The sequence below is a fragment of the Phaenicophaeus curvirostris genome, chromosome 15 (genome assembly GCF_032191515.1).
Source record: "Phaenicophaeus curvirostris isolate KB17595 chromosome 15, BPBGC_Pcur_1.0, whole genome shotgun sequence".
Classification (NCBI taxonomy): Eukaryota; Metazoa; Chordata; class Aves; order Cuculiformes; family Cuculidae; genus Phaenicophaeus; species Phaenicophaeus curvirostris.
Window position 1 is genome coordinate 11,794,161 of NC_091406.1, and position 27,425 is coordinate 11,821,585.

Below are 27,425 nucleotides of genomic sequence, written 5' to 3' on the forward strand. Positions count from 1 at the left end.
ATTAATCCACCTCTAGTTGTAGCCTTTCTCCCACATAGCCTCCTAGTTTTATATAGAATTTTTATAGTATTTTAATCTCTGAGGATTTAATTCATTCAGATAAAGCCAGTATGAGGGTCGACAGCTCTTCTGGATAAGGAAAAAATATCCAGTAACTCTTAGCCAAAAACAGGAACAGAATTAGGAGTTTTACCTTCTTCCAATTAATTTTACTTTTAAAAACCTAGGCTCTGCTTGGCCCTGGGATTTTGTCATTTTAAGCACAGCTTTTGAGACTCACAGCAAACACACAGAAGAAAGGCAGACACTACATGAAAGGTTCTAGCAGAGGAGCAACAAATTAGTCAAAACCAATCCCACACTGGTTGTGTTCTTTCATAACTTCAAAAACTTATTCCTTGATAGCTTTGAAAAGCAGCAAGCTTCCTGCAACAAGTTTATCCTATCCACACTAGCTCAGGCCCACCGAAGCCACTAAGTCTCACCACTACCTGCAGTAAGCATTACAGTAGCCCCTAATCATCATCTCCAGCAGCCGTTATCCAAGGGAAGAGTCTTTCTGAACACAACAGCTACATAAGGTGAGATTAGCTTTGTAAGACCTATATCCATAACATGTAAAATATTTTCATTACACACAGTGCTGTTGAGTCAGAATATCAAAAGGAGACAAGACTTACCCTTCACTGCTGCAGAGCACATCTACTCAGCCCCAGATTCAACCCAACAACAGCTCCCACCACCTCAGGTGCCAGACTGTTCACTAACTCCACAGGTGGACTCAATTTGAGGAAAATCTTTCCTAATCCCTGACACTTGGGCTGTGGTGTGAGCCAGGAGGGTTTGTAGCCTTCCAAATCCCTGCTTTTTCCTTCTAGTGTTTACTATCATTTTCTCATTTCCTATTTTCGTTATACTCCATTTACAAACACTGACTAAAGATTCATCGATGCTGCTCTTATGCATTTTGAAGGTGTGAAAGCCACATGTGGGAACTACAGTGAGTGCCTGCTCTCAGTCCTCTCCCAGCTTCTTATTACACGTAGAAGAGGATCCCATTTCTTGCTGTCACTCTCAGCCCCTTATTTTGGTTTCCAGCAATGTCAGCACAAAACATGAGGACGTTCTCACACTGTGAGATCATAACTTCACATCCTTTGGCGCAGATGCTATCGTACAACTATGAATAGCTTAACATCAACTAAACTGAAATACAGAGAGTTGTGGTGACTTTCTCACAGCTGCAGCTTCATAGTTAGGCTACAGGTTTGATTCCAGACATGAATTCAAGTCCTTCATGATAAGTAGCGCTTTAGTTTTCCTCATCTTATAATGTATACAGTGAAAATCAAATTTAAATTAAATTAAGTTCAGCTGCAAAATGAAATTCCTAATGGTTAGAATTCCCACACATATTGAAGCTGGAGCTAACATTTCTTTCTTTGTTCATTCATTTTGAAAACTGAAGGAGACAAGAAACTTGAGTATACGCTACAAGAAAATTTAATTGCTACCACGTGATTATGATAGACTGTTAACTCCTTCTATGACTTCTGGAACTACATATGTGACAGAGATACATTAAAGGGAAAAATCATCTCACCTCACCATCCTTAATACGTTCTCCCTAGGAACTCCCACTTCAGGAGATGAGCAAAAGTGTAAAATTGGGAGGCTGGGAACACAGTGAGTATGCACTGCTGGTAAGACTATCTAAATAAGATCTGGGCTTTCTCTATCCTTATATCCCTCTCCACAATTTGTATTGCTGCTGACCTCAGGGGAGGAAGACCCAAGTTTGTGTTTCATTTCAGTGTTTGTAGTTATTAGCCTGCAAATATCATCTGAGAAATCTTAAATGAGAGAAGGGAATTCCTGTTTTTTTTATACTGTTAGTAACACAACCAAACTAGTACTGCCTAGAAGGTGGAAAGATGCAAGGACTTTTCACTCTGCTGAATGTCAAGCCTCATCTGCTGAAAACTGAGATGTTAGAAAACCTTTTAAAAATAAATCAACTTGCAAGAATACTTCCATAATCAAGACTGTTGAACAGTTAGATGCTGAAAGCATGTGATAGCACTGTCTTGGGCAGATGGCTGGAGAGCACTCCTGAACAGCAAGGATCAGCCACCCAGCCTAGTATGAAGGTACCTGGGGATGCACATGAACACATGCAACCCTCTAATCCACTCTGCTGACAGGTACTGACCTAGTTATGTGCTAGAGGCCCTCAGCAAAGAAGCCAGCACTGAAAAACCTGTAGGACACAAAGGCGTTTCCATGGGTTACTCTTTCTTGTGCTCCCATCACAGGCCTGTTCTGAAGAATCCTCAAGACAAAGGGCAGCCAGCAGCACAGCTCACACTTGGCTCAGAGTTGCTTTGGAGAGTCTGCTTTTTGGACACCCAGTCCAGATCAGACACTGGACAGAATCTGAGTATAACCTGAAGAGAGAAAATAAAATATACTCTCCCCAAAACTGTAGTCCCCTGTCACCATATACTGTTTGCCTGTAACACTGACTCTTACTTGTGTCGTTTTTTGAAAGTCATAGAATCTTGGAATCTTTCTCAGTTTTCCCAGATACTGTTTTGGCATCGGCACAAGATTTCAGTGTGCTGAAATTTCATTTATCATTCTTAACTGATCAACAGCAGATACCAAATGTTATCCCTCACAATTGGCTAAAATTCTGCACTATATTCTCACTTGTAAAACAAACATTTAACTGCATTTGTATCTTTCTTGCCATATGTCATGGTGCTGAGAAAGAAGATTCTATTCTAGGAAGAGGAAATATGCAATGAACTGTAAGCTAACCTGACCACAAATTTGTAGACAGTTACTGCTCTGTGCAAGCCACAAAACATTAATTAAGATTATTTTAATAAAATGTGTATTATATTGCTACCAGATATAATCCAGATCATCTATGCCTCCATCAAAACATCTGCCATAAGTCTGCTGAAAACTTCTCTAAGTAAAAATCCATCATACTCATTATTCAGTCCATAAATGTCTGAATAAAAAGTGGAGGAGGATGATGAAACAGAAACAGAAGTCCACAGAAATAGCAGTGTTCAAGCTGTGAGTTGCACCAGCAGTCTCCTCATCAAACGTAAATCACTGCTGTGTTAAACCAGCTTGATGCAGCTATGACTTGCCTGAAGTAATAGGAGAGAAAACATTACAGCACAGAATGGGTAAAACACCCAAATGAAACAATGTCTGAGAAGTTTGACCTCAGGAGGGTAATAAACTTGAACTTATTCCATTAAACAGAGTTTGAAGTTTTAGGAAAGGAAATGAGACAGTCTCGAAGCTACAAGAACTGAGAGTTGAAATTACACTGTTGGATTTTTTTTGCTTTTTTTTTCTTAAATAACCTCAGTTTGTGCCAGCTCAGAAAGCTGCCTCTGCCTCATGACTCCATGCTCTAGTAACAACTCTTCTGGCTCTCCTAGTTCTAGGAAATGTTGCGTCTCTCTGACGATTTCATTAAGTGTATCTGATTTTGCTGGCTGCCATGGCACCAGTGCTCACAGTGCTCACAGACTCAGACTGAGAAGCCCAGGACTCCTATTTTTTCCTCAGTAGCTGCAGAGTTTGGTACACCCTTATCTGGCCAAGACACATACAGGCAGGTTATGGGAATGGGTACTACTCAGGATGAGATGTGGGTGACATTTTCAGAGGATCGTGTCCTTCAGGGCAGACCTGTGCAGACGCCAAGCTCCTCTCCATCCAGATGTTCTGTACCAGAAGTGCTGCATTTATATCCTACAAGCCCATGAATCAGAAATCCAAATGCCTTTGCATGGCACCTCTCCCAACAGCATGGGCAAAACTCTTGAAAATACTTCTCTTTTTTGGCTGGCCTTTCGCAGCAGGTCTACAGGTCAATCAGACGAAATACCCTGCTAAATTCAAGTAGCATGCTTAGCAAACCCCTCTGCGATGTGGGAAGGCTCATAAACAAAGCAAGAAAAAAGCAGTCCGCATCATATCCTATGGATATGATGAAGCAGATCATTCTGGAGGTGTCAAGTCTAGTATAATTTCTGTTTCTGTCAAGCAAAGTAGGTCAACAGCATGTCTACAGATGATGCAGCATGTTATCATTGCTTAAACCTCCATAAAACATAGAACAGCTGGCATAATGCTTAACAAAAATAAATATTATGACATGAAATGTTAGCATTGGTCCTTATCTAAGAACATTAGTAATGCTTTGCACATATTCATCCAAGTCTAGGAGGCAGGAAATATATATGCATAGCTGTTAGAGGATGAAAGGATAAACTCTAACAAAAACTTAGCAGGGATGATGGAACAGAGAGACAGCAAAGGAAACAGACATTCAGTATTCATTAAATGCTGCACCGCAAAATTAAACTGAAACGATTTTGAGATACAGAAAAGAAACTGCCATATATGTAATGCACTATAATGTTACATCTGAATGTTGCTTATGATTCTTTAAATTTACTATCATATCTGCTTTCACACAGCGTAAAACCATTTCCTTGACGCTACAAGAACTGGAGCACTGAGGAGCACTGGTGTTTCATTCATACAGACTCTTTTTTTTCTTGTAACTTATCTATGCAGTATTTAGAACTAATGTTGAAATCATCATGTACAAATGAAACACTGCATCTGCTTATTGATGTGCACAGAGAGATGGACAACCCAGATTCTAAAACTTCGCTGATTAAGGATGCTTCCTATTTAGGAAGCTGTAGAGAAGATGACTCTAGTCAGAATGCCAGGTTTGCATATAATGAAAATGCTACCATCATGTTCTCTGACTTGTCTGATACAGTTTTTTTAAAAAATTGTATTGGTAGAACCTCTACCTCCTATACTCAATAAAAATTATCCCACATGCCATGCAGGTGACAATAAAGAATAAAGGAATAAAGTAGACTTTGGTATTACATGAATGACAGTCATAAGAAAATAGCTTTTCTATTTACTACCAGCTGTTAAAAGACTCTGTCATTTATGATTATTAATGTTGTGGAGCTTGGCTGTATTCTACTAACTAAAGTTGTTTTTTCTAGATAAGGCAACAAGAAATGTAGCTAACAAGTAATAATCACACCTTTCTCCCTAAAACGCATTTAGAATCATAGAATCATAGAAGGTCTCCTCAGAGCCTTCTCTTCTCCAGACTGAACAACCCCAGCTCTCTCAGCTTGTACATTTTACATGTAATAGTTATGTGGATGTATTTTTAGGGTACAGAGAGATAAATGTATAAGTAGAACAGTAACAAATGCAGACCAATCATTTAGCTGACAGTAATGTGTTCAATTAACTGATTCCATATACACAGGATCAAAGCCATTATTTTCAATAAATAGGTAACATCCATTTATGATAGAAAACTATTTTCTTTCAAAGACATGCAAGTACATTAATAAGATCCATTTTTCCTATGAAAGTGTTTTCAGCTAATATACAAAAGATCAAAGACTCCTAAGAAAGCTTTGTGTCTTCAGAAATGAAGGCCGAGTCTGATTTATGGAAAGTGTGGCTATATCGGAAAGGAAAAATACCACTGAAATGAGTGTAATGACAGCATCTCCACAAAAATGAAATAGCTAATAAAAAAAGTTCTGCAGTGAACCTTTTTATTTCTGACCCCTTTAGGTCTTTTCATTCAGTAAATTAAAACAATAATTCCATTACATTTCCATTTACCTATGGGGCCAACATTTTACCTGGAAAACTAGAGTTAGATTATGCAGCTCAAGAAGTCCTAAGAAAGATAAATAATATATTTTATGATGAGTGTCTATAACCCCAACATTAAGGAATATGCAGGCTCTGACATAAATTCTCTAAATATAGTTGTCCATTTCAAAGCAACATTAACACTGTGCATTTGTACTGCTATTTGTGAGAATGCCAGGCATTCAAGCCATACCCTGACATTTTCAGAAGGTCGTTTTGGGTCAGACTGCTGTAAATCACTGCCACAACTCTGAATCTCCATGGGCAGGTGCTAAGCAAACACCTGCAGCCTTTCAGCTAAACTTTCACCCGCTCAACGAATTAGGAAGAGCAGTAAATTGTAACTAGGCTGAGAACACCAGCACTCAGCAGTTTAATCTGTCCAGTTCTGAATAAATGTCAATAAGGAGAATTTTACCAAAGTGTTGCTATTTTTAATTTCACCTGAACGGAATAAACAAGTCAATCAAACCAGGTCCATAAGGAGCCTCTATCCCCATCTGTGTCCCTGCATATTACTTACTTTCTAAACCTGTAATGACTTCAAGCTAATGCAGTTGTATATATTTCGAAGAGGTTAAATTTGGTTCTTTTCACTTGTGTAAATAAAAAGCTCCGCTCTCAAAGATACTTATTAAATATGTATGTTTTGTGAATATATTCTTATTAATGTTTGCAAAATACTTTCAGACTCTTGGTTAATAAAGGCAAATAAGAATTTGGGAGATGCAAAGCTTCAGAATATTGGAATATGCCTTGAGTCATGAAAATTTAATGAGGTTCATTATTACCACTCACCAGAAATCTCAAAATCAATCAAGTTCATTATCCAATATTTAATGATCTTTTATGTAACAAGTTTTTAATGTAAGTTCAGACATGGATCTGCAAATTATACAGTGTTTCTGCTTTCTACTTCTAATTTGTAATAAGTTTTTAGACAAATAGCCCACTGCTCTTCATTTGCTGAGCACATGATCACAGTTGCTTCCTTTGGGGCTTCCCTTGCTACTGCAGGAATGGTATCTGGGCAATCGTTTAATGGATAATGGACGATCACACTGGAGATAATAGAAATATGGTTGTTAGACTTCCAGCAAGAACAAAACATATTAACTATCCATCTGATGTTTCCCACCAGAGGAGTAAGCCAAAGGATTAGTCAAATGCCACCCTGCAGTGGGAGTTTCTAAGCATCCTTCCCAGTAGGCTTCACCCATTACAGTCCTCCCCACCCTACTGCTTCCCCTCAAAGCTTCCCCTCCACAGCCCATGGCTCTGACTCACTTGTAGGCAGCAGCTCTTTCTCAAAATACAGCAGATGCATCAGGACAATACTGGAAAATCCATTTATATGCCAGCAGTGATCTCCACTCCAACTCTCACCATGATCACAGATCAGCAGCCTCCACCATCTCTGGGAAGTCTCCAGCAGCTCCCTTCCAATACACACCTTCCTATATTCCTAGAGAAATCTAGCTATTAGTCAACCTCGGTGATTTCTTCAGTCTAAAAGGGGGAAAAAGCCTTATTTTTCACCCTGCTCCAGGTACAGCTAAATGCACTCCAATATTTACCCAATCCTTCTGCGAGCATGCTGAAGACCACATCTACCAGCCAGGTAGCCAACCGAATGCACTCAAAGAAAGCTGCCAGCCAGATAGGTGGAAGAGGAATTTGAATGCTGGCTTACCCATGATTCAGATGAATAACATTGTCACAGAGCTATCTCATGATGGTTCTTCATCTCTCTGATACTGATTAGAATTTCTATCCTGCCACATAACAGTAAGTGAAAGTTAGCAAAATCTCTGCATTTCTATGGGAAATTTGATTACAAAGAATTTAAAACAATTTGTAAAAATTTTGAAGTATTCGTGATGAAAATCTCTTTCACTGGACATTCTGATCAGCATCTCTAAAGCATTTGCTTACCAGAGACACAGCTTAAGTTTCAGACACATGGAAACCTCTTACGGTACAAACCAGCAATAAACAGTAAAAAAAACAAAACAGCTAATATCCCCTACTTGGGAGTTACCTTCATTTTTTCTAGTAGCAGTTTAAATTCATCATGCAGCTGCTGCAAGTGAGACTTGCAGTTGGAGACACATCATATGTTCGGCAGCACTGAGATCACAGTGACGTGCAAAGCAAGGCAAGAGAATCACCCCTTCATCCATTCCAAAAATACTCTGTTACAGCCAGCTGCAGCCGAGCCATCCACCACCAAAAAGACCCAAGTTGTATTTCCAACTGCTCCATTTCCCAAGACTGAAGGATGACACAGAGACAGGTACATCACTAAAGTTCTCGGTTGCTAATTTGTTTTTAAGCATTGATGTTATTTCTCTCTGTAATAGCCTCAGAGTCACACAACAGACGAACAGGCACTCACTCTGTTAGTATGCGTAAAAGGCTACAGAGGCTCTGTGAAAAATTCACTCTAGCAGAAGCAGAGACACAGGAATCATGATTGTAAGTATAAACGGAAGAAAATCACACTTGTGCTGAAGTGGGTTTGGAAAAAAAAATAATATTTATATGCATGTGGAAAGGGGGAAAGCTTGGATATTCGCAGAATTATATTTTTGTCCAGCTAGGAATAGTACCTTTCTGATATACCTCTTGCCACTTAAATGTGTGAAGGTATTTTGCTTAAAAGACAGGCATCATCATTTCCTTGTGAAAGGCAGAGAAACTGAGGCTCTGGGAGAGTGTATGACTTGTCTAAATTCACTCAGCAACCCATTAGAAGAGCTCAGACTACAATTACTATGTCCTCGTGCTCAGGCCATTGCCCTACCTGGTAGCAACTCTGCTTCTCCACACCAGACCCGTGGTGGGGTATAGCAGAGAATTAGTCTGATCAGAAGAGATCACAGTCCAGAGGCTGAGGAAGGGGATTGTGACATTTGTGATATTCTTAATGTTCATTGTGCTGCTGTTAACTTGCCTCTCTGTTATACATATGCATAGGCAAATTATTCATGTAAAATCATGAGAGCCCTTGTTTTCATTAAATAACATGCATGACAAGGACTTTTCTCTCCTTCATCAGCTCTGTATCTATTTTCTTGCTGCAGTTACTTTATGATCACAGTCAAGATGATTGACAGATATATTACAGTGAGACAGCCTGATTTTACCTTTGCAGATGTAAATAATTTTTGTCCTTGAATATATTTCAATACCTTTACAGTAATATCACACTCTGAAGTGGTAGGACTGAAGACAGATAAGTGAAATACAACCTTTTCTCCAATGTAGATTCCAAAAAGTCTTGCAGGGCTCCACAGAATTAAAATTGTTTTAGCTCTTTTGCAGTTTTATTACCATAATGTGCTTATTTAATTTGTGATGGAAATAGCATGTTTGAGTTATCATTAGTCATTACTTTAGCTTCTTCTACAGTTTCATTTGTCATCCTGAAACTCTTCATTGAGTTTTCTTAGGCTATAAATAAAGATCTCTTGGGATCCTGTATCTTGCCTTCTGAACAAAAATTTTGGTGACTCATTCTCAAATTTATTTTCTTCCATTATCTTCATCACAGGCAAATGTTCATTTTCATTCCAAAAGGTCAGAAAGAAAGAAGCTGTGACTAGCTTCTTGTCAGAAGTAGGTCAGAATGCTTTTCCTTAGACGTCCTTAAACAAAGGTGAGTTATTTTTTAACCAGAGACTGTTGGAGCAGTTTCTGGTTACGACTAAGTCTCCTTAAACCACAGAGATGTTGGGTGATTCCTTCCCAAAAAAGGAAAATTGCTAATCAGAAGAGTGGTGCCAGACTGACTGACAACTCTAATGACTTCATTACTAACTTGTAAGCTAGTCGACGCCTTATTGAATTATTTTTACTAATGGATATGTACGGTGCTAGAGTCAAGGATGTCATTCTTAATTACAACAAATATTAACTGGAGTAATAGACTTGGAATGGACAAAGTCTGCAGAAGCACTGTCTGGTGGAGACAAAAATTATCAAAATGAGAACCTACACATCAGCTCATCATAATTTCATATTTGTTTGAAACGTGCGTTTTGTTAAATTAAAAAACTCAGGGACAAGAAATCATTGACAATAAATCAAAACATGATTTTCTGAGAATGCTAGCAAGTGCCTAGCCCTTTTTCATACACTGCAATGTACCATACTCACTGGTGCACTCAGCTTTTCCAAAAGACTCCCACTATGTGTCTCTCCACATACTTCTGGCAGATTCATGCAGACAGTTACACTCACAGAGCTCCCAGGTATTTCTCTGATCTTTACTGGACACTCATAGTCCTCCTTTGTCATTCAATTCTTTACACCAAACACTAGCAGGATAATGAGATATTCTCCAGGAGAGGTGGTTAGGACTGGCTGTGGGTCATACATTGCCTGGTGCTGCTGAGGACAGCCTGGAGAATGATCTTGCAAAAACTCTCTGAAAGTGAATCTGTTCTTGATGTGTCAAAGCTGCTGCCTTTAGTTCATTTTTATTTCTGACTCACAATGACTTCTGATACTTTCAAGAATATCTCTTGCAATGAGCATGCAAAAAGTGTGAATTCCAACAAAATCCTGCTCACTATCTCCGTTGTGCAACAGCCTGAAGCAGCCGCATTCTGCAGCACCAGTTGCTTTGCTTTTGGCAAACGAATCCATGAGCAGATACTCATGCGGTTATAGGCCTTTTCAGGAAAAGGCCCTTATCTTGTATGCCTGGTGCTACAGCTATATTGTTTACGTAAGAAAATGACAAATCAATGACTGTGTTTACCTTTAATAAATTATTGATAGCTCTGTGAGGACTGTAGAGTGCTACTGAACTGTGCAATCTCTGCTCTGCACTGAGCTCTGCACCGCTGCCAGTAAACCTCCAGGTTATAGTCAAGGTGCTGGTTACAGGCTATAAAGTTCTTAATAGCTTCAGTTCCATCAGCTTTCCTGTCCTGCGCAAGCTGCATTTAGCACCAGAACGCTGCAGGCAACTGTCTCAGTGATGAGACTCTAGAGGGTCTGGGATGCAGTCAGGTTGCTCGCAGGAGCCAGCCCTCCTGCCGGGGGGCAGTAGCCAGAGTTGGCAATTGGAGCGTTGTTTATGCTTCTTGGTAATGACTAGACCATTTTTCTCCTCTTCAGAAGTATTTCTTGTTGCTGATACTGAAAAGGATTATAGAGCATAAACTCTGTGTAAAGGTGAATGCTTCTGATGCCAAATTATGTAACAAATCTGGGCACTGCTCTGGCGGGCACAGCATACCTATGCAATCCATAATAAACATTTAGACTACTTAGACGCTTGTCAAAGTAGCTAAAAAACAAAGTGAGAGCTGCAAAGGTGGTTTGTGGATTTTCTTCTTTCCCTCCTTTGCAGTATGGAGGGATCAGGTGATCTCCCTGGCTTGAACCCATTTATGCAACAATTATAAAACCATCTGCATTCTCTTGATTTGCACTGCCACAGGACTCATGTCAGTAAGTAGCGGCCAGATCTCATACATCTCTCTGTTAAACCACAGGAATATGAAAACAGCAGAGATTATTTTAGTTCTATAAAATAAAGCTATTCTTATTGTTCTCTTACACTACCATCAACTATTAGACAATACACAATACAATTAACTTTTTTTTAATTAAAATCAAATAGAATTTGGTCTTTCCCTGTTGCTTTAATAGAAGATATAATTATTCCAAATCTTGACAGGAAAAAGACAAGAAACAGATGTTTCCTTTCACCTAATTTTTCTCTGGAGAAATAAAGCATAGTTATAGATTTTTATGGCTTCTCACAAGAACAAAATATGGAAAAAATAGCAGATTCATGAATATTTAACATTAATTCAAAGAAAAGTTCAGTGTTCCATGTAACAGAAAATACAAGCCAAACTAATTTTTTTCTTTGGAGTTCTCACAGTTCCACCTGTAAGTATGCGTTCTAGCTACTAAGTGCTTGACTGTCCTTGATGCACTGGATAATATTGAAAAATTCATTTATTTCTCCTCTTACACTCATCTCTAAAAGATGCAGTAGCATGCACTTTTATTTACTCTGAGTGGTGAGAAACCACTAGTGCATATTTTAAAATATTATGAGATGATTTGCATTCAAAACGCTACTGTGAAGGAGTAGAATCTGTAACACTTAAATACCTGGTTCTCAAGCTGTGTCTTAATAAAGTGCTATAGAAGAGGGAATATCTTGATTCAACACTGAAACAGGTGTCTCTTATTGTCCTTAGAAGAGAAGACACAAAAGAGTATTTCTCTCAGCAAGCTGTAGACTACAGAATGGTGCAAAATTTTCTTCCCCTTGCTTAGATTAACAGACTATTAATTATTAGAAGTGACACGTTTAAAGACATGAAAGAAGTCACTGTTTCAGTCCTTTTTGCTGTATTTGCTTAAAAATTCTCGCATTCCCTCCTTGTATTATAAAGAGGCTCTCTTTGTCCTTTACTTCTTTATTATCTCAGTGTTTTCAACACTGGACCAAAGGAGCTTTCTCTGAATTTGCAATCCTTCTCCAAGCAATCTTGCCATTTAACATTATCTTTTTTTTTTATTGCAATGAGTTCAGCAAAGAGAAGATGGATAATTACTGAGATGAGTAGGAGAAATACAAGTTTTCAGCTCCTCTAGGATTTTTAGCTGGAGCATGGAACCAATAAATAAGGAAGCCTGGACTCGCTTCCCTTTCTCGGCAATATCCATATCTTACAGTAAAAAAAATAATTCTAAGTAAAATATTTTGATTTAGAAGTAATAAATATTTCAAGAATAAAAAAATGCCTTGATTCCAATAAAGTTACACGTATCCTGGAATATATATAAATACTGATTTATGAAAAGGAACGGATCAAATTAGATGATAAATTGACATTGATTTCTTTGAATTAAGATCTAGGGTACATATTCTAAGGTCTGTGTTATTGCACACATAAAACTCAGCCACTGATTCTCCCAGACATTTTCATTAAGGCAAAAGATCAGAATGGGTTGGTATATCAGTAGAGCAAGATGAATTTCAGTGTTTATCACTAGTGAGTCCCCATCCACTAACTGGCAACAAAATTCTTAGGCTGCAATTGCATATTCTGTAAGCCACAACGATGTAATGAAGAACAGTGCACACCATGACCAGAACTTAACGAAATGGGGAGAGATGGAAATAAGTTGTTATTTTCTTTAAGAAATAAAATACTGATCTTTCACAAAAATGTCCCAATATGTAAAATACAGGTTTAGATTTCAAATGCTGCAGTACTTTAGGATCTAGATTGCTATGATCCGTGAGAGGCAGAACAAACCATTTGGATATTTAAAATCAAAGGGAGGGCTATCATGAGCATGTGGTCAGAGGAGGTGGTCAGAGCCTTGCTCGCCCGACTAGACACCCACAAGTCTATGGGGCTGGATGGGAGTCATCCAAGGGTATTGAAGGAGCTGGCGGATGTGCTGGCCAAACCCCTTTCCATCATCTTCCAACAGTCCTGGAAGACTGGGGAAGTCTCACTGGACTGGAGGCTGATGTTGTGCCCATCTACAAGAAGGGTCACAGGGAGGATCCAGGGAACTACAGGCCTGTCAGTCTGACCTCAGTGCCAGGGAAAGTCATGGAGCAGGTGATCTTGAATGCTATCATGAAGCACATGCAAGAGAACCGGGTGATCAGGCCCAGTCAACACGGGTTCACAAAAGGCAGGTCTTGCCAAACTAACCTGATCGCCTTCTATGGGAAGGTGACTCGGCCGCTGGATGAGGGAAAGGCTGTGGATGGATCTTCCTGGACTTCAGTAAAGCCTTTGACACAGTTTCTCACAGCATTCTGCTTTGGAAACTGTCACCTCTGGCCTGGACAGGCGCACACTCTCCTGGGTGGAAAACTGGTTGGCTGGAGGGCCCAGAGAGTGGTGGGAAATGGTGTGAAATCCAGCTGGAGGCCAGCGACAAGTGGGGTTCCCCAGGGCTCAGGGCTGGGTCCAGCCCTGTTCAATGTCTTTATCAATGACCTGGATGAAGGCATCGAGTGCACCCTGAGCAAGTTTGCAGACGACACTAAGCTGGGTGGAAGTGTGGATCTGCTGGAGGGTAGGGAGGCTCTAAAAAGGGATCTGAACAGGCTGGACCGCTGGGCAGAGTCCAATGGCATGAGGTTTAACAAGGCCAAGTGCCGGGTCCTGCACTTGGGGCACAACAACCCTGTGCAGCTACAGACTAGGAGAAGTCTGTCTAGAAAGCTGCCTGGAGGAGAGGGACCTGGGGGTGTTGGTTGACAGCGACTGAACATGAGCCAGCAGTGGCCCAGGTGGCCAAGAAGGCCAATGGCATCTTGGCTTGGATCAGAAACGGCGTTTTCAGAGGTTTCTAAGGGCCAACATGGTGTTCCAGTACTTAAAGTGTAAGGTCAAATATATCAGGATAGCACAATTCCCCCTCAGTGCAACTACAGCATTAAGGCAGCCTAGAGACCTTTGAAAAATCTCTTTCCCAGCCACATTTCTGCTCTGTTGAAAATGCTACTCTAGGCTTAGCACTTAATTATTAGAATGAAGAAATGGTTTAGAAGAAGGCACAGAAATGAAACTAATTACTTATGACATAATCTGACAGTATGAAAAGTTTCTATCCAGCTTGAATTTACCTTCAATTTATTTCTTTCAACATGGAGATTTATAACGCTATGGTCATCTTAGCTACTTTATCAGTGATTGTTTCGTTAGCCACATAAATGTCTAATCTAATCTTGCACAGCTCTTGGCACAATTTTATCTTATGACAATGAGTAACATAAATTATGTGTTGTGTTTAAAATGTTTTTGTTCCTTCAACACTTAGTTACAGTACTTTTAATGTCACATTAAGGTTTTTAAATGAAGACTAGTTTAATTAATGTAAATAAATACACCCAGCAATATGCCTTTTTAAAAAAAGACTGTGCTATCTGTATTAATTTTACTTTTTATGATTGAGAACAGACTATAATATGGAGATAAAAGCCTCAAGTTCATTGCATCATAATTCTATTCTAAAAGAGTCAAATTATGAGATAGCTTAAATGCATAGGAAAGGAAAGGATTCTTTCATGAAAGCCTGGTATTCCCCTCCTGCCTCACAAGCACAATTCAACTGCTTTACCCAGGAAGCCCAGGCCAGCATCCAACAAGCCCTCTTGTTTAACTGTAGGACCTAATGAGAGGTGAAGGTGCTCAGAGTCTTGCAAAACAGTTCAAATAAAGTGTGGCAACTCTCTAAATGAATCATGATGTCAGTTAACACAGTGACTTCTGGCCAGCCACGGACAGACTTATCTCACTCCACTCGGACTTCACCTTGGCCAGGCTTGGCAACCTCTGGCTGAGAAGCCACGTAGCCGTTCCCCAGAGGTGAGTGTTCAGGCTAAAAAGCCTTTCTGGGAGAAGCAGTGACCCAGATCAACTATCACGGCAGTTCCACTGCTGGGCCTGACAACGCAAAACACAAGCACTGAAACTCATCTGATTCCCATAAATGTCCCCTTATTGGATTAAAATCCTGAAAGATTGCACATGTCAAAGATTTTGTAAAGGTTTAGGACTCATCTCCAGCTGGGATCAGAAAGAAATTCTCTTCCCTTAGTGCAGTTTAGCACAGCACTGTAAGGGATTTACACTCCCTTTTGGACAGCTTCTGTACAAGTTATCATCACAGATGGCACAGAGGCAGCCGTGACCAACCCCCACACTTCTGCTACACCTCTATTTGTAACACTTACCAAGGAGAAAGCCATTCTTTTTGCAACAACTTTCTGATAGAATATTTTTCTGCTGTGCTATATTTAGAATCATAGAATCACCAGGTTGGAAGAGACCCACCGGATCATCGAGTCCAACCATTCCTATCAAACACTAAACCATGCCCCTTAGCACCTCGTCCACCCGTGCCTTAAACACCTCCAGGGAAGGTGAATCAACCACCTCCCTGGGCAGCTTGTTCCAGTGCCCAATGACCCTTTCTGTGAAAATTTTTTTCCTAATGTCCAGCCTAAATCTCCCCTGGCAGAGCTTGAGCCCATTCCCTCTTGTCCTGTCCCCTGTCACTTGGGAGAAGAGCCCAGCTCCCTCCTCTCTACAACCTCCTTTCAGGTAGTTGTAGAGAGCAATGAGGTCTCCCCTCAGCCTCCTCTTCTCCAGGCTAAACAACCCCAGCTCTCTCAGCCGTTCCTCATAAGGCCTGTTCTCCAGCCCCTTCACCAGCTTCATTGCTCTTCTCTGGACTCACTCCAGAGCCTCAACATCCTTCTTGTGGTGAGGGGCCCAGAACTGAACACAGGATTCGAGGAGCAGTCTCACCAGTGCCAAGTACAGAGGGAGAATAACCTCCCTGGACCTGCTGGTCACGCCGTTTCTGATACAAGTCAAGATGCCATTCAAATTACTCAAGCCTTTCAGGCACTCACGTGCCAAGTGATGTCTGTTGTGGGCTGGCAACTGATCTACTGACAGGGCTTCTTTCAGGCACCCAAGCCATGCCAGACTCTGTAGTATTTAATGCTTAGACAGCTGAAGCTTAGATTGATTCTTAGCTTCTGAATCAATAGGTTTATGAAAGAATCTAACTATACTTTAAAAGATCACAGCTAGGATTGAGGTGGAAATTTGACTGTTAAGGAAGGATGAAAGAGGGAGGAGAAGGAAATAAAATAGGATTTCTGATCAGTCAAAGCACCAATGATTATTAGAAATTCATTACAGGGAGCACTGTAGTCCATGGCCTTAGATAAAGCTATTTAGTTTATGTACCCAAGTTTTGATCCCTGTGAAAACAGCTCCTGAAGACTAAGCCAACCCACATTTACTTCCCACTGCCCAGTGGAGAATTCGTAGATTATCTCAGTGGTTTGTGAAGGTAATAAACAAGCTCCTGACTAAGAGTCTCACGAAATTAGAGAGAGATTCCCAAATCTAACACACATTCTCCTTTGTCCCTTTTAATCTCAAGGCATAGTTAATAAGGACTGTTTTAGAGTGGAGACTGATTTTTCTGCAAAGCATGCATATTTCAAGCAACAACTGAGAGGGCACAAGATAACCCTTTGAAAAGTTTCCCTTTCTCTTCCTGCATTTATGGCTTTAACCCATGTTGTTCAGGTTAGCCACACTGCAGTATAACAGCAACTAAGCAATCAAAGTGATGACAAGAGGAAACCAATCAAGAAAGCACATTGTTCAACCAGAGCAAGAGCACACAAGACGCAGGGGCAGTTCTACTCCACCAGCTTACCAAGTACAGGGCTTTTTTGCAAGCACATTTACACTGTGTTGTATGACAGTTGAGTTCAAATGAGTTCAAAATGAGTTCAACTGTGTAATCCTGCACCAGTCAAATACCTCTTCATGGCTCTTCTTACATTTAGTAAAGGTATCCCACACGTTACATGAGTAACTTAGTAAGACTTTTTTTACTGCATTATGGTTTGGCAGAACATCTTATCAGCTAATATTATCTTCCAATAGATCTGTTATCTCCCCATAGTTTGCAATCAGCTCCAAGCATCATGACTTCCTGGAAAAAGTCACAGGAGACCTGATAAAATGAAATTTTCTTCCACCACAAGACCTTATTTTTATGCTTTCAGAAATGTGCTGATATTCAATACCAGGAGGTGGAAATGCTTAACAAGAGACCTGCAATTTATAAAAGCACCACATGAGTGATTGTTCCTGTAGAAACATTTTGATTTTTTTTTTTTTGGCAATAGGGGATGTTACAGGATAGAACCATGTGTTTTGTTTCACAAATAGTCCCAGTGCAACCAAAAGCAGAAAACATGTTGCATGCATGAATTGATAAGAGGGTCATAAATAATGAGAAAATTATATCCTGTATGCCAGACCGCCAGCAGACCGTGAAGAAAAGTCAGGACTTCATGACTTCTCACTTTCTCACTCCTTCTCCAGTGATATTTGTCTGATATTTATCTAACTCTGTGATAGGTAATTCTCCAGTAATTTTTGTCCTCTCCTGGGAGGACACCAATAATATTACATCAGAGCAAGCAGAAGTGTTAAAAGTTGGGTTTTTTTCAAGATCAGCAACCCAATGACCTAGTTCAAACAGCCTGAAGGGGCCTGTTTATGTTTTGTTGGAGTGTGCAGCATACAGTTGCTGCTGGAATTTTAGGGTGATAAGAAACCACTTTCTGAGTAGCAGTGCGTTTCCCTCTCCTTTGTCCCCAACTCCAGGGAGTGGAGAGCAGGTGGCAAAAGGGAGCAAATGGTCATGGCCAACACCATCAAAACACGTAGGTAGATAAACAGAAAAATTACATAGTTTAGATACAGCATAGAAACAAGGCAAATAGACTTAGATGTAGCACCTTGTTACTCTTTTGCTCTTGTTTTGAGGAGGATGAAACAGCTTGCAGTCATCTGTGCCTTCTGGATGCTACGGTGATTTTATGTTGTGATATCTAGAGAAAGACCTGATGTGATTAGCAGGTCCTCCCTGTGTCTTTGCTCTTTGTGGGTCTGTTTACTGCAGTGTTTGGCTGTGAACTGGGTACTTTGTGAAAGACAGGTAAGAGTCTCAGAGCAGAAGACACCAACCAGCATCCTTCTGTCTAAAGCTCTTCAGAGCACTTTTGGAATGATGGTAACACAAGCTATGCAAAAGGATGGCAGCCTGAGGGGAACCTGTGAACAAAACCAGCCCCTCGGTTCTGATGAAGTACAGTTCACACTAAAAGAGCAGCATCCCCCAAAACTGTCTCAGGGAACTGTAACACCTAGGTGTGTCTTTAGAGAGGATGCAATTTGCAGTACTGTGAATTCTACACTGATGTGACTTTTTTTTTTATTCAATTGCTTAGTGACATTTTTGTGAAGAATGAAAGCAGTAATCAAGTCTATCAGCTTCCCAAGCATTTGCAAGTTGAAAACTACACACAGAGACATGCACTCATTCCACTCGATGCTGGAGAAAGACAGGCTGTGTTGATTTCTCCCTCTTTAAGACAGGGACATAATTTTCCCAGGCTTCTAAATACTGATTTTTTACCAGACCCAAGTCCATTATTCTCTGCCCAAAAAAAGTTCAACTGGCATCATCCTCATGAAGTCTGTTTCGGAGATGGGACCTATATCAGTAACCTGTAATTTTAGGGTTCTTTAGCAAAGCTCTTAGCAGAAATGTACAGCTAAAGGAATGTGACAAAACACATTTTTGGAGGGGAAACAGCCCTGCAAAACCTAAGCCTGGAAGAGACTTTAAGAGCCAGTGACAACATAAAAAGCATAGTATTTTAGTAACTTGACTGTATTTTACTTAGAAAATGCTCTTTAAATTGTATTTACATAAAAATAACAAGCACTGAATTACAGCAGAAGAAAAGATTATTCAAAATCACAAGTGTTTGCAACCTTTGTTTTTCAAATTCAAGCTAATAATCTTAGTTTTTAAGACAATCCTGTGACAAATTTTTTTCTACTCTGACAGGGCAACTACAGGTTTTTAAATATTATTACTTGACAACTCAAAATTAGCATTTTAAATGCATTTTTTTCTCTTTTTATCATGGAAATTGGCCCTTTCCTGAGGTTCAGCATGTGTGTGCACATACTCCAAGGAAAATAACTTGTGCTTAACCATGAAAATTCAGGAAATTATAATCCTACGTATTTCCAATGTCTGTGGAAATTTTTCACAAATCGCTAAGCCAAAGATGTTTACTATGAAGGACAAAGATGTCAGCAGTAATGGAAACGAAAGAAAGAATTCTGTGGATCACCCTGCCTGTGGATTTACAGTGTTGTCCAGCGGTGCTTAGAGAAAGAAAGAAGAGTTCAGAAAAAAATCACTTGTATCAAAAAAATAACAATATTTTACACTGTCTGTAATTTAAAAAACAAGCAATAACATACACGTAGCTAAGTAACCAACACTGACATTTCTAATGAAAACAGACAGGAGTTTAATCTTGTTATTAGTCTATTTTTAATGCTGACACCATCTACAAAGAAGCCATATTATGAAGAAAACAATATAGTGCCAAACACCCAGAGTCTCACACTGTTTCTGAGCTGCAGATACATTTTATGCATCCCATGAATCTACACACCCACCCACAATTGTACAAGAAACCTTCCCCAAGACCAGCTCCTCACTCCACTTCTTGGGAATGTTTTGGTATCAGACACAGTGGCAGAGAAGGGACATATTTCTCCAGATTCATCCAATGTCCTTCTCATTGCTTCTAGCTTTTCACCCTTCTTTCATGGTAGGCAAGCTTTCTGGTTTGTGCTGCTATGACAAGAACACTTGTATCCAATATGATCTTGTGTTTGTGATACTCTTCAAGTCCAAATGAATAAGCTAAACAAATTCTGACACTATGGCCTTGTTTTTCTTCAGTCACATCTGTTTATTTGAGTTGTCAGGGTTTCTAATTAAATCAAAGGATTAAGAGGAATTACATAAAACTATATGTAGATATATTTGTTTAAATTCTATGTCAGCTCATACTCCTGTGCCAGTTAGAGGCAGGCTGCATTGTTATTCACTGGTTTTGCAAAAGTGCTTCTGCTGTGTTTCTGAAATCTGATTAAAAACCTAATACATATTTTTAAAATCACTTTGTTAAAGAACAGTAAAAGGAACACAGCTCTTCACAAAACTGAGCCATGACACTAGAACTCCTTTTGCATCATTTATCTAATACCAGAAAATTTATTTTTAAAGTTTATATTTTAAATTTTAAACTAGTCAAAGAAGATACAAAGATGTTCTCAGTGTTTCCACAAATGTATCCATTCTTCTGCTGTTTCAGCAAGCCCTCAGCAGAAGTATGCTTAATATCTAAGGGGCATCCTGTCTTGCTGTATATCATTGTTGAAACAATATTGAGCAGAATGTCCAGGCTACTAAATTTATCATTTCATTGAAAAGTAGGACTTACCTGAACGAAAGTAACTGCAGTGAGTACAATCTGCATTTCTCTGATCAGATGTTTTTGACTGCACTAGCTTGAAGTGCTACCTTGAACTGGGCAGAAAAAGTAGCCTATTTTTCACAGTATCTATTCTATCATTCATCCAAAGGTACGTTAATAGTTAATGTCTATGTCTGGGTTTCAATATACTCTGCTTTGTTATAGCACCTGCCACTGAAGATCTCAAAGCAATTTGTGAACACGAATCAGCTGAGCCTCATGACTATTCAGCCAGTGTGTTATTACACAGACTGGTGAGCAGGGATGGGAAAACACATCAGACTTCCCTGTAGGGCTGTAAGAGAGGAGCAGTAGTCTCTTTGTCTCCTAGAATAGGACTTTTCTGTCTGTTGTTTCATCTAGAAGGGCACAGAAAGTAGCGCTAGTGAGGGAAGCAAACTGGTCCCAGTCCCAGCAAAAGATGCTGAGCAAAGAAACGTGTTTTAGTCCAACCACTGCCAGTTAGAATCCTTATTCCTGCCCTTTCTTGCCACTGCTGTTGGCACAGTGCCCTGGACCTTGCCAGCAAGCTGGAACTGGCTGACTCCTGGAAGTAGCTGTCGAAAGGCTATTGAAAGATCTCCTTCGTCAGGGCTACAACATCTTAATGTGGTGTGGTGGAAGCCAGGGAGGAGTCATAGGCCACCCCGTTATTCTTTGCAGTCTGGGCATGTCTCACATGTTGCCAGCTATGAAACAGAAGTAGATAAATTTACTCCCTCACTGATACTTCCTTATCGGCCTCTCCACATTTTGCAGTGATTTTTTTTTTTTACATGCCAAAGGCTGAAACATCGTTATGTCTGCACCTAATGATCTAATCAAACTAGCTTTAATCAATTTAGCTCAAGCACCAACACTGGAAAGATGAAGGCTTCATTGTAGGCTGTGCAATGCCACCAGGATGCCTGGGCAAGCAGCTGCTCCTGCTGCCCCCTGCTCCCATCCCCACTGCCACACTGACACCAGTACTGAGTCGGATGCCCTGGCCACACACAGCTGTAATCACACCTTCACAACAGGAGAGATGCCCTGGCCTGAGGAACTCACAGTTTAAACAGACAAGGCAGAGAAACAAAGTCAGAAATCACAAACAAAACTGAGAGGGGTTAAGTGGGTTCCATCAAGAATGGTAAGTGTGAAGGATATATGCCCAAAACCAAAGGCTGTAACTGTTTTACTAGCAACAAAAGTTCTGCCTTGGAGAGAGCAGAGGCAGAAAAGCAGAGGCTAAGCTCATAAATTGTGTGTTCCTCTTCCCTTCAGTGACTCCATGGCATGTTATCATGTCATTCTTGTAAATGTTTCAAAGAAAAGTTAGTGAGTGATAGTGCTTTGCCACAGTCCCTGCTGTTGGGGAGGGCTATACAAACATCTGCCATACACTCCTCAAATAAAATTCAACCAGAGCTTTAGTTTACATAGTTTGTCCTTAAAACCAGTGCTCAGCTGCAACTTTCAGCCATAACTGTCGAATTAAAAATGAAGCTTTTAATTTAAACACAGTACATTTTGTAACAGAAAAATCAATACACAGAAACCAAGAATACTGCAGAAAACAGCTGTAGGACATAACCTAATGACAGAAAGTTGAGAACAGCTTTTGGCAGTTAGACATTCAGCTAATCTTTCACTTTTTGGTTTTGATGGCACCAAGCAATAAAGATCTGAGCTTTCTCCCCACCTGGTGATAGAAAGCTACACAAAATGAAGAAACCAAGAAACCACTGTTTTCAACATTAAAGGTTATTAACTGAAAAATGAATTAGTTCTTACTTATGTCTTCCTTTATAGGATACCGTAGATCTTCCCACAGCTGCAGTGAGTTAACAACAGTCTCAGTGACCCCACAGCCCTTAGCAAACATATAGGAAGGTGCTTAAGCATAAAGAGTACCTTAAAAAGACTACTAGTATTTGTCACTGCTTTCACTTTGGCTTTTGGCAAGGGTGCTCATCTCTATTCACGCTGGGATTCACAATGCACCTATGCCTAGAAAAGTTATCTGAGTAGAAAAGAGGAGATGAAGCTACAGATGTGCCTGGTACCACACAGGCATATAGCACAAACAAGATCTTAGTAGAGAGTTTGATTTTGATCATGTTACCTTTTTTTTATTACCAGAAAGCTTACAATTAGAAACAAACTACTCCTTATATGTTTTTATGCCATCATTAAGTACTGAGTCTATGAATTACTAGGGATTTCTGGAACCCGCCTATTTGTCCTTAGAAGTTTGGAGATGATTAGTTCTCTAAAAGGGCATCTGATTCACTCCAACTACAAAATAAACTCAAAGCTCTTGGTGAGCAAACGGCAAGTGGTGCTGGATCATTTTGTACTGAAATTGCTTTTTTCATCACATCCCACTGAGTATTTTTCTCAGATAATGAAACTGTTTTTCAAAGGTTTCCAATCCAGATTTATGTGGCAAATGCTTTAATTAAGATCGATATATTCCATTTGTTTAGCTTTCAGACTTTGATATGGAAGTTTTAGCTGGAATCGCATTGCCCTCTAGCGCTGTGACGCTGGCCACGGTGATGTCACCAGCACCGGCAGTGGGAGCGCAGGCAGAGCTGCCTAAGTGCTGACAAACCCTTCCTGGAGATGCATGTCACAGCAGCTAGACAGGGGCATCCTTCCAACAGAACCGCAAATGCACAAGGGAAAGCAGTAAACCTGTCTTTTATTTCAGGGACGTCATGATCGAAACAGCTACCTTCGAGCTCCAGCCAAGACTTCTGCCTGCTGATTTCTGTTTAAACAAGTTCCTGTGAAAAATTAAGCAAGTTCGAACAGCCTATTATTTCTGACAGGCTTCAGAAGACTTCATGCTGTGCAAGTTTTGCATGCTCACAGCTGACAGCTTGCTGGGGACATGAGTTCTCAGTCTAAAGCTGGCTGGGGTTTTGCAGCAACTTCTTGGATAGAGAGATAACTTTCAGCTGAACTCAAGACATCTGCTTGTTGTGCAAGGGATCCAAGCACAACTTGCTATGGAGGAAGATTTTTAAGATGAATACCTACTTTGGTGATAAATCCAATTCATCAGGATCTGGATATATGAAAGTGTCTGCACTACATAATGGCAATTTTTCGTCAAACAACTCCAATGAGACAGCAAGCAATCTGGATTCACCTGCCTTGGATATCACTAGAGCAATAATTGTGGGGCTTATCCTAGGTGCCTTTATACTCTTTGCCATTATAGGTAATATCATGGTAATTCTCTCTGTTGCTTGCAATAGACATTTAAGAATTCCTACAAATTATTTCATAATTAACCTCGCAATAGCAGACTTGTTGCTGAGTTTCACTGTCCTTCCATTCTCTGCTACACTGGAAATCCTTGGCTACTGGGTTTTGGGGAGGATATTCTGTGATATCTGGGCAGCAGTTGATGTGCTGTGCTGTACAGCTTCTATTTTAAGTCTATGTGCAATTTCTATAGATAGATATATAGGAGTACGTTATTCTCTCCAGTATCCAACTTTGGTAACAAGAAGAAGGGCAATTTTAGCTCTTCTAAGTGTCTGGATCCTTTCCATGGTGATTTCTATTGGGCCTCTTCTGGGCTGGAAAGAACCAGCACCCAAGGATGACAAAGAGTGCCGTATCACTGAAGAACCATTCTACGCTTTGTTTTCTTCCTTGGGGTCATTCTATATTCCTTTAATTGTCATCCTCGTGATGTACTGTCGGGTCTACATAGTGGCAAAGAGGACTACTAAAAACTTGGAAGCTGGGGTTATGAAAGAAATGTCAAACTCCAAGGAGCTGACTTTACGGATTCATTACAAGAACCTTCAAGAGGACACATTAAACAGCACCAAACCCAAGAGTCACAATCCCAGGAACTCCTTAGCTTTCAAACTTTTAAAATTCTCTAGAGAAAAGAAGGCAGCCAAGACGCTGGGAATCGTGGTTGGCATGTTTATCTTGTGCTGGCTACCTTTCTTCATTGTTCTGCCCCTAGGTAAGCTGGTAATCAAGGGACTGTAAGGGGTGGGGGAGGAAGAGGGTTCGTTGTTTACTACAGGAACATCATGGAAAAAAATCAGATTAATGATAAGTAGGTACCATTTTGATAACTGCAATGAGTGGATGAGAGGAAGGGAAGTGAATACAATTTACTTCTGATGTTATTTTTTTTCAAAGAGTCATGCTGAAACTTTGTGAAGTGTGCAGCCTGCAGAAAGTCTGCTTATCTGGTAGTTCTTCTCAGTGACAGGGCAGATGTCAAATCAGGGGACACTATCTTCAGAGTTTATATGTTAAATTCTCCTTTATGGTCTTTGTTTTAATTTGATAATGTTTCAGAGACATTTTTCTAGGATATCTTAACAAAAAATCCTGGATAAAAACACAAAAAGACTTTCAGCATTGAAATGTTCTTGGTTTAGTTTGCTGTTAGATGTTTAGACTACAGTAAGGCTTCTGGCATTATTAGGTGTCTTCATTGGAAATAAACTTCATTTAATGACAAGGTGCAAAACTCCCCCGAGCTTTGAGAAAATGAAAAAGTTCTAGTTTGCAGTTCAAACCTCAGGGATTAAATCCCGAAAGCAAACATACAAAGCACATTGATCCCCACAGAAAGGTTCTCGCTGATTTCAATAGGTCTTAGTTTAGGCTTCTCAGGAGATAGACAGGTAAGATTTTGGCAGCCACTTTGTTCACTTTCAACTTAAAAAGATTTGATGTAGCCTTTAAACATTGCTTTGTGTTCCCAAGTCCTTGTAAAATTTGCTTGCATTGCCTTTAATACTAGCAGTGCCTCTGAACTGGAGTATCTCAAGACATCGAATTACTAAGGTCTCAAAAATATCTGTCCAAAATTCACTTCTCTGAGAGCAGACAGTCTGGCAGCCTAAATATGGGAAGAAGTGGGAAAAATAAAAGGGAGAAAAATCCTTGATTAATGTTCTATATTCGCATTTACTTAGTTACCCTACCAAAACATTTCTAATTGAGTGGTAAGCAAATATTTTTAGAGACTTTTGTAGAAAACTAAACTGAGTTCGCAACCTGGTCCTGGTGAAGTGTTACAAAATTATAATTTCAGTGAATGTGTAATACCATTTAGACTACAGCCTTTAACAAGATAACTTTATAATCTCTAGCTTATTGTATCATGAACTTTAAAATCTTTATGATCCAATATCTGCATAAAGCTAATGTTAAGCATGTGAAAAATTCCAAACAGGAGGAAAATTGTGAGCAAAGTTCACTTTGGCTATTGAAGTTTAAGTGTTGTGCTGGTTCTTAAAGAAAGTTTATTATGTAGAGCAGGTTTCCAACTATTGCCAAAATGCATACCTGTAGACAGAAATACATTTTCACCCTATAGCTCTAGTAGTAGTACTAGATAGGTAGCTAGTAGGTCATGAGCATCTGATCAATATTTTCTCTCCTTGATTTTGAATTGCAGAAGAAACTTTGGAGAAAAAAAAAAGCAAATGTAAATGCAGGAGAGCATGTCTTCAGGTAGCAGAAGCCAGTATTGCTACTGAAACTGTTCAATGAACACAGAGGCAGAGCAGTGCATTAAAAACATTATGGTCACAGGTTAGAAGCAATATGAGAAACAATTAAGTTTATGGAAAGAGTGTCAGTTTTCCCCTTGAGAAGTTATTTCAAAACTCTTGGTCTTTCCTGGGAGTTTTAATGAGTTGTTGCTTAAGACACTTGAGTGTAGAATTTATTGCTTGTCACAATACAGTTTTCCCTCTCCTATAAACTGTGTCTAAGGTGTTGGTGAGGTGACAGGCTGAAAGCCTCCACCACAGCACATTGTGTGTTGGCAGAAGTGGCGCTGAAGGGCTAAACCCACTGCTGTGGGCTCTGACCTGACACAAACTGAGTGCCTGTCGCCCCTAACATGCTAACTTCTGCACTGCGAGCACTTGGTGTCCCACAGAGATGAGGCTACCATCGTGTCAGAAGAGTGCAAAAATCAGCATCATGGCATTGCAATATAGACAGCTGGCTTCCCAGTCCTCTATCTAGAAATTATCTCAGGGACCCAACTCTTAATTGTCAGCCTTTAGTCTAAGAAAGGAGAATAGATGTTATACATAGTATGCAATACAATGCAGAAATATATCTAAATAGTACGTACTTTCCTTTTTTTATTTTTGCTGAGTAGGAGTAGGGCTCGTTTTGTTCTTTGTTCCTGATCTTTTTTTTCTTTATTTATCCAGCACAGTCTAGAACCTTGCACTGTTCATCTCTGTGTATCAGTGCAAAGTGAGTTAATGTTAGGCATGACTAAAGCATTGCTCACTCAAACAAGGGGAGAAAATACCTTTTACTGGCATGCATAATGCAGCCCTTCCAAACTGGAGGAGAAGGTAGAGCACTGCAGAAAGACTTCCTAAGGAGCTAATGTGTCCTGTATTCTTCATATCAGAAATCTTTTGCATTGTCTTGAAGTCACAAAATTGTATGAAATGCTATTAAGAACCCTTACAAAAAAGGACACAATGTTATAAAATAAATTTCAGTGTCAGGCAAAGTGTAGAATCTAAAATGTAGTGATGATTTGCAACTCTCCATTGTGCCCAGGGCTGCTCTAATCACAACCCACTCACTCATCAGTGCCAGACCGCAAACTACAAGACCTTTTCTGCTACCGAGTCCAGATGAGATATTTACCTTCACTGTCCTGGAAGAACAGTCTTCTTCCTTAGCCAGTATTTCTCACACCTTACATTTGCAC

General features: G+C 39.9%; 1 protein-coding gene across 2 annotated transcripts in view; it reads left to right on the forward strand.

Moving 5' to 3' along the window:
• Positions 1–7,959: 7,959 nt before the first annotated feature.
• ADRA1B (adrenoceptor alpha 1B) overlaps positions 7,960–27,425 on the forward strand; it is a 35,340-nt gene continuing 15,874 nt past the window's right edge. The window contains exons 1-2 of one of the 2 annotated variants that reach the window (XM_069869721.1): positions 7,960–8,041; positions 23,400–24,680. In XM_069869721.1, coding sequence (XP_069725822.1) covers positions 23,720–24,680 — 961 coding nt within the window. In that variant the 5' untranslated portion in view covers positions 7,960–8,041; positions 23,400–23,719. Of the gene's footprint in view, positions 8,042–23,274; positions 24,681–27,425 lie in introns of those variants that run through there. The other variant, XM_069869722.1, reaches the window with a different exon arrangement.